Source organism: Sinocyclocheilus anshuiensis, unplaced genomic scaffold, assembly GCF_001515605.1.
Source record: "Sinocyclocheilus anshuiensis isolate Anshui unplaced genomic scaffold, SAMN03320099.WGS_v1.1 scaffold708, whole genome shotgun sequence".
In the NCBI taxonomy this organism is placed as follows: domain Eukaryota; kingdom Metazoa; phylum Chordata; class Actinopteri; order Cypriniformes; family Cyprinidae; genus Sinocyclocheilus; species Sinocyclocheilus anshuiensis.
This window is the reverse complement of record NW_015555881.1, coordinates 282,796-291,042: the sequence shown is the minus strand read 5'-3', so window position 1 is coordinate 291,042 and position 8,247 is coordinate 282,796. Positions and strand designations below refer to the sequence as shown.

At 32.1% G+C, this 8,247-nt stretch overlaps 1 protein-coding gene across 2 annotated transcripts in view; it reads left to right on the top strand.

Annotated features, from left to right (window-relative positions):
• col5a1 (procollagen, type V, alpha 1) overlaps positions 1–8,247 on the top strand; it is a 115,432-nt gene that overhangs the window by 86,246 nt on the left and 20,939 nt on the right. For both annotated transcript variants that reach the window (XM_016470190.1, XM_016470189.1), the window contains exons 39-46: positions 3,082–3,189; positions 3,311–3,400; positions 3,627–3,680; positions 4,795–4,902; positions 4,994–5,101; positions 6,782–6,835; positions 7,060–7,113; positions 7,200–7,307. In XM_016470190.1, the coding sequence (XP_016325676.1) occupies positions 3,082–3,189; positions 3,311–3,400; positions 3,627–3,680; positions 4,795–4,902; positions 4,994–5,101; positions 6,782–6,835; positions 7,060–7,113; positions 7,200–7,307 (684 nt within the window). The remainder of the gene's footprint in view (positions 1–3,081; positions 3,190–3,310; positions 3,401–3,626; positions 3,681–4,794; positions 4,903–4,993; positions 5,102–6,781; positions 6,836–7,059; positions 7,114–7,199; positions 7,308–8,247) is intronic.

The following is an 8,247-nucleotide window of genomic DNA, read 5'->3' as shown; positions in this document are numbered from 1 at the left end:
TAAAAAAAAAAATATATATATATATATATATATATATATATATATATAAGGAAAATAATAAAGAATATTTGAATATCAAGAAAAAAGAAATGAATATTAAGAAAAATATTTTTTTTTCTAATTTGAATCTCCATTCTCCATTTTTATTCTTAATATTAAAATTCTCCAGATGATTTTAATTACGGTATTAGTATTTTTTAAATAGATTTTTTTTACTTTTTTTTTTTTTTTACATTTTTTAGTATAATAATAACAAAGGAATGGAAGAAAAGGAACATAGCTGTCATGAAAAATAATAAAGCAATGCACAATAAATCAAGAAAAAGAAATAGATCAAAAATCTAATTTTCTTTATGCTAAATATTTAAATTTAAATTTTGGGATGAAATATATTAGAAATGTAGCCTTGAAATTAAATAACTGAAATAACTATGTTAAGCTGAATTATAAAAATTACTAAAACTCAGACGGTGTTGTTATTGTTAACTAAACCTATTAAAATTTTCTGGAATTAAAGTAAAGTTGAAATAAAATTAAATATAAATATTAAATGAAAAAATGTTTACTTGAAAGGAAATAACTGAAATAAATGTTTAAGCTGAATTATTAAAATGTCTAAAACTGAAATAAAAATGACTTAATGACATAACAAAAGCACATAAACACTTAATCAAATTACTAAAACTTGAAAAAAAAAAAGGAAAACTTGAAATATGAAAATAATAAAATAAAAGGGCTGCATCACTAGGCTGCATCTACCTTCCGCAGAAGAATAACACATTATAAAGCATTTCGCTTAGAAAACAGCATGCCCCACACACCAATCTGTTTTTCCAGCATGGGTACCACAGGCAGAGGCCAGAGACACGTGCTACATATTCATGAGGCTGTCACCAGCCATAACTCGCTCATTAGGTTATCTTAAAGGTGTCCTAAGGTTGTCACTGGGGAATCATAATGACTCCATTAGGTTACATATGGGCCGTTTGTTGGCCTGTCTGTGCTTTGTCTCCTGACATGCTTTTGTTTATGCGGTAAGATGTTGGCGCTGACTGGATAATGAATTATTCATAAGCAATCATGATATTCTACTTTTTATGCAAATGTTGAGGTGGGCACAGGTTTCAACAGTGCCACGCACACACATATGGATGTTCAAGTACACATGCTCTGCCATGCAAATGGATGCATATAATCCGATTTTTGCATAATTTGCATATCCACTGATCTTTTTGAAACACCTGTAGCATCTTTATTAATGTATATTTTCCAGGCTTTTTGATCACTTTCTTTGATTATACTGTACAAACACACTTTTGAACTATGAAAGAACTTGGAGTACAACCGTTCATTGTGTTCCAGATGCATCGATTAAAAATTGACTTTTAAATATGACTTCGTCATAATGAATCATTTGTTTTGCTCTAGATTTAAAATGTTATCATTTGAATTAGTCATATTTTGTTGAAATAGCAATGTAAATAAATTAATTGTGCAAACTCTGCAAATTGCTTTGCTGAGGTGAATTAAACCATTCTGCGAATCAAATTGGAATTGAATCGATTCACTGACGAATCGTCAATTAAATTAATTCAGTGCCAACCCAAAGATTCATCTACCCCACTGCAATATAAATATATACTGTAAATATAATTTTTTATATGAAATATTGTATTTAAATATTAAGTACTATATTAAATATTAATGTTAATTTTTATATTCATTATTATTTACTCTTAAAATAAAACGTGGAAAATTCGTAATAAATAAAGCAAAAAGTCAAATAATAAGTAGTTGTGTCTAAATGTTTGACTAGTGTATAATTGTAAATTAAAAATGATTATAGGTTTATCTTTAATGTTTATTTCACATTTTCTCTCTCTTTTCATGCAATCTTGACACCAGCATTTTTTAATTTTTAGATTTTACAGATATCTTATATAATATATAAGAAATATAATATACATTCATATTTATTTCTGCATTAAAAACCATAGCTCATTTTTCATTTAGATTTAAAATGTTATCATTTGAATTAATAATAATTTGTTAAAGTAGCAATAAATAAATAACTCATGTTGAAAACTCTTTTGCTTTAAGGTGAATTTCCAAATCTCTTTGGAATTAATTCATTAGGAATCGTCAATTGAATTGATTCACTGTCGACTAGGGCTGTCAAATATTTTTTCGAATTTTGAATATTTGTCAAATTTAAAATAAAAATCCACATTCGAATGCAAAAACGTTGCATTCGAATTTTAGGTGTGCGTTAAGGAGGCAGCCTTATCAGTGGCGCACGAGATACGATGGCGATGTAAGTGTCGTTGCATTATAATGTTTGTGTTAGCCTATCCAGTTGAAGCCACTAGATGTGGCACTGCTGCGTTGTTCATTCAAAATATTGCGGAAAAAGAGAACATCAATGCGGAGAAGATCTTGTTTACATCAAAACTGAAACCAAGCCGTTCACACAGAACACATATTTTGTGCATTTTCTAGAGGGACATCTTTCACTGTTGCACTCGCCTCTCGCACAAAGGAGCCGCATGTTTAGAAAGCCATGTAAAATTAATGCAAGTTTAACTTTGAAAAAAAAAAACATATATCGAGACTTTATGGGGGGTTTTTTTTCCCTTCCAACTGCATCTGATGTTTTTAAATGAGAAATGTACTCTGTGTGATTGGCTTTCCGCCCTTTGTATTAAGCTATGCATACGTACATAATGCTGTTTTGTTTATAGTTGTTTAAGCAACTTAATTAATTATAATTGGTTTATAAACATGATTTTAAACATTATGCACTTTTTTCATAGATAGTAATTTTATCTTATGCTTTGAATGAACGTGCATTAGTAATATTTTGCTCGATGTGCCCTCTTGTGGCCTCAGAAGAGAAGCCAAAAGCTTTTCTTCACCCTAACTGAAATTATGCATTTTAAATTTGAATATAATTCGAATTTTGATCATATTTAAGTACAAAATTCGAATTTAGTTTTTCAGCCATGTTGACAGCCCTACTGTCAACCCAAAGATTCATCTACCCCGCTACCTTACCCATAATCCATCTCTCTTTCTGTTCAGGGACCAACAGGTGAGACAGGACCAATGGGAGAGCGAGGCCACCCTGGACCCCCAGGACCACCCGGTGAACAGGGTCTACCTGGATCTGCTGGAAAAGAGGGAGCAAAGGTGCAAACAAGTTCAGGCCATACACGTGTCAACATTTACACACAATAAAGTTACATATACACAGATCCAAATCCAGTATCTATCGGTCAAAACGGGTTTTCATCATATCTGGTCTTTATAGGGAGATCCAGGTCCTGCAGGACCCACAGGTAAAGATGGACCTCCAGGACTCAGAGGGTTCCCAGGCGAGAGAGGCTTACCAGGACCTGTGGTGAGTCTCACGAATGAAACATGCCTAACCATAATTATTAAACTTTGTGTAACTCGCCCGTAAATTCTGCACAGGCGAGCATCTCTCTTTTCATGCTTTGAGCTTTTTAGTTTGTTGTTCAGTATAAATAGTACATCCCCGTGTCACCTCTACCCATCAAACGTATCGTGCAGCAGCACATGGATGTGTTTGTGTACGTTCAGCAGTTTTATGTGTCTCTCTGCAGGGATCAGCAGGTTTGAAAGGGAATGAAGGACCTCCAGGGCCACCTGGACCCGCTGTAAGTAGACATGCTCCCTCTATATGCCTATCTTTTCTCCAACTGCTTTGTTTTTTGCTTGTTTACCTTGTTTTCTCTTTCTCCTTTATCCTTTTGCTCCACACACTGGGTTTTCAGTGAGTAGTGATTCAGTTTGTATGACATGGATGATTTACAGTATATATATACAGTACCAGTCAAACATTAGGACTTACTTGATTGAATTTATTAGTTTTGTATACTATTTAATTCATGTTTTAGAGTGAATAGTGCAGAAAAAGCATCAACATACACTACCATTCAAAAGTTTGAGGTCAGTAAGAAAATAATACTTTTGCAATAATAAGGATGCATTAAATACATCAAAAGTGACAGCAAAGACATTTGTAATGTTGCAAAAGATTACTATTTCAAATAATCATTGCTTTTTAAACTTTTTATACATCAAAGAATTGTTAAAGAAAACTGTTATTTTTTTTTATTAATATTACTGTTCGTACTGTATTTTGATCAAATAAATAAAGCCTTGGTGAGCAATGCCTTCTTTCAAAAATATTACAAAATCTTACTAACCTTAAACTTCTGATTGGCAGTGTACATGTGAACATCTTTAACAGTGTTTTTAATGAGGTTGGTTGAAAGAAGATGCTCAAATATGAATATTTATATTAAATATTGTATTTAAATATTAAATACTATATTAAATATTTTGTATATATAATCATAAATATATTTTAATATTTACTATTAAAATAAAACTGTAATAAAAAGTCAAATAATAAGTAGTTGTGTCCAAATGTTTGACTAGTGCATATTTATAAATGATAGATGATTAAAGATGATCAAAAGGTTTATCTATTCCTCTTTTCTTTCTCTTTTCATGCAGACTTGACACCAGGATTGTGAATATTCAGATTTACTGATATCTTATATAATGTCGCAGTATGCATAGTTATATAATCAATATCTTGAAAACACAGCATTTGTTTCTGCATTAAAAATCATATATGCATGCCAGCTGTCAACACCTCCATATGATTTTTTTTCCAGAACAAATGCATAATTAATCAAACAGATCATCAAGTGTTCAGTTAAAGTAAATCAGTTATGAAATTTCATATTCACATATTCATAGGGCTCTCCTGGTGAACGTGGTGCTGCTGGCCCAGCTGGACCTACTGGCCTCCCAGGCCGACCCGGACCTCAAGGACCCCCGGGCCCAGCTGGAGAGAAAGGTGGACCTGTGAGTACTTCCTCAAACATGCTCCATCTTAATTTCTGAGCCCTGCTTAGCTCCATATGATTAAATATACAACTATAACCTCTCATATTAGGGCGAGAAAGGACCTCAAGGCCCAGCCGGTAGAGATGGTATTCAGGGACCTGTGGGACTTCCAGGCCCAGCCGGACCTATCGGATCCCCAGGAGAGGATGGTGATAAGGTACAGAAGAAAAAGAAGTGGTAGAAGACGGTTTGAGAAGTGAAATGAATGAATTAAGGACAGAGACGTGACATGTAATTGATGATCATGGTTGAATCTGGTGGGTTTGCTAGATGATTAGATCAGGATGAAGAGAAGTGAAGGTCACATCACACACACACACACACACACACATATAGATCAAACCGCTCAGCTGTCTGAGCAATATTGTCTCTAGAGGAATGGATGGATGGTTCGATATTTGCTCAGTGCATGGCCAAATTAAAAAAATTAAATGAAGCTTTGATAATACAGTATACATTAATGAAGTCAAGGCTGCATTTACAGTATGTGCTCAAAAATACAGTAAAATCAGTAATATTGTGAAATATTATTACAATTTAAAATAAATGCTTTCTAATTGAATACATTGTAAACTGTAATTTATTCCTGTGATGTAAAGTTGAATTTTCAGCATCATTACTCCAGTCTTCAGTGTCACATGATCCTTCAGAAATCATTCTGAACTTCATTAATAGAGTATCAAACCAGTGGAACAGCAACATAGCAATGTCACATTTGAATGAGAAATATATGTTATGATACTGAAATATAAGTGATATTACAGCACAGGGAATCAAATATGCAGTTTGCCTTATTGGAAATGATCTAATTTAACACTTAGGTGAACGTGTCAGGGAAATGACATCACCGTGACACACTCACACACACCTACACACACCGATCTGAGGTGTGTGTGACACCAACATGTGTTAGTATTGGCAGTTTTAAGGTGTGAGTGATATTTGAAGGATATGTGTGTCAGCTCTGCCATGTGTGACAGGTGCAAAGCCTTCTGGGAAATATAGTCATAGGAATAAATAGCGATGTTAGTTTCCTAATAACTGACTTCACCAACAAAAACAGACTAAAAAGTATAGTAGAGTGTTATTACTTACCCTGGCAATACCATGTTTTTTAGGCATGTACTATGTTAATACAAGGTTTTTTTCACCATATACAATGGTAATATCATTGTGTTATTTGATTTTCCTCTGAGTTTCATGTAAATACCATATGAATATGAATACATTACCATTCAAAATGTATGTTTTTTTTGTTGTACGAAATCATTTATACTTTTATTCTGAAAGGATGCATTCAATTGATCAGAAATTACACTAAGACATTTATAATGTCACAAAAAAATTTGTTTCAAATAAATTCTGTTCTTCTGAACTTTATATTCATCAAAGAATCCTGGAAAAAAAATCATGATTTCCATAAAATGGAGCAGCACAGCTCTTTTTAACACTGATAATAATAGAAATGTTTTTTGAGTGTCAAATCAGCATATTAGAATGATTTCTGAAGGATCATGTGACACTGAAGACTGGAGGAATGATGCTGAAAATTCAGCTTTGTATCACAGGAATAAATTACATTTGAAAATATATTCAAATAGAAAACAGTTATTTGAAATTGTAATATTTCCACAATTTAATTGTTTTTATTGTATTTTTTATCAAATAAATGCAGCCTTGGTAAACAGCAGATTTTTTTTTTTCCAGAAACTCTGAGAAACAGATACTGCATTTGTATAATTTGTATTATTGTGTCATGTGACCTTTTTAGATATTTTCTAGATATTATTTTAGATATTACATATTTGCATATGTAAATGCTGTGTTATTGTGACAGGGTGAGATTGGAGAGTCGGGACAGAAGGGAAGCAAAGGTGACAAGGGCGAGCAGGTGAGTCACTCTGAATTTACTCTTTACATTTCCATTACAGTTCAGTCCAAAAACATTATATATTCAATGTGTCGTTCTCCCATGGCAGTCATTTGTTCTGTTATTACCACTGCACGGTTATGAATATAGATATTGTCTTTGTTGTGAAAATCAATGAGTTGTGCTTGCTTGCTTTTTTCTTTCTTCTCATTTATTTTTTTCTCCTTCTTTCTGCCATTCTTCAGGGTCCTCCAGGTCCCGTCGGTAGCCAAGGTCCTTCGGGTCAGCCGGGTCCACCGGTAAGTATACTGAAATCAGCCATTTCTCATATGGTGTGTCTTGCTGTGGTGTAAGTGGAGTTAGTGATGTCACTTCCTCCCTGCAGGGTGCTGATGGAGAGCCAGGTCCCAGAGGTCAGCAGGGTCTGTTTGGACAGAAGGGAGATGAGGGCGCACGAGGTTTCCCAGGACCACCCGGACCCGTCGGCCTTCAGGTTAGAACTTCAAAGTTTGGTTTCTACGTGTTTAAAACACTATTATTTTAGTATCTTTGATGTACTATCATAGTTTTTATTCATTTTTATTAATTAATTGTATTTATTAATTAAATTGATTTATTGATTTTATCCTAATATTTACCACTCATATTTTTATTAATTTTAAATTTGTATGTTTTAGTCATTCAGCTGTTTTTATCATTTTTATTAATTTTTTAATGTCTATATAGTTTTTATTCTTTTTTATTTATTAATAAAAACTATAATAGTACATCAAAACTACTAAAAATGTCACATTTTTGTTTAGTACTAAAGTAACAAACAAAAACGTTTGTTACTTTAGTACTAAACAAAAATGTGACATTTTTAGTATTTTTGATGTACTATTATAGTTTTTATTAATAATTTCATTTAGATTTTATTGTTATTTTTACCTTTTATTTTAGTTAAAGTTTAAATAATATTTTGTTTTTTTTTGGTCATTTTTATTAGTTTTTTTATATGTCTATATAGTTTTAATACATTTTTTAAGTTTTTTACATTTTTTAAGTTTAAGGCTTTTTTATATTTGTTTTTCAGTTAACAGTTTTAAATTGTTTTATTTTGGTGACTAGATATTTTTTGTAAATTTTTATTTCAGTTTTAATTTTAGTTATTTTAGTACTTCAATTTAAACTAGAGGGATCAGCAAAATAAGAAATATTGCCTTGCCAACTAGTTGAAATATATATATATATACAGTGGGTACGGAAAGTATTCAGACCCCCTTAAATTTTTCACTCTTTGTTATATTGCAGCCATTTGCTAAAATCATTTAAGTTAATTTTTTTTCCTCATTAATGTACACACAGCACCCCACATTGACAGAAAAACACAGAATCGTTGACATTTTTGCAGATTTATTAAAAAAGAAAAACTGAAATATCACATGGTCCTA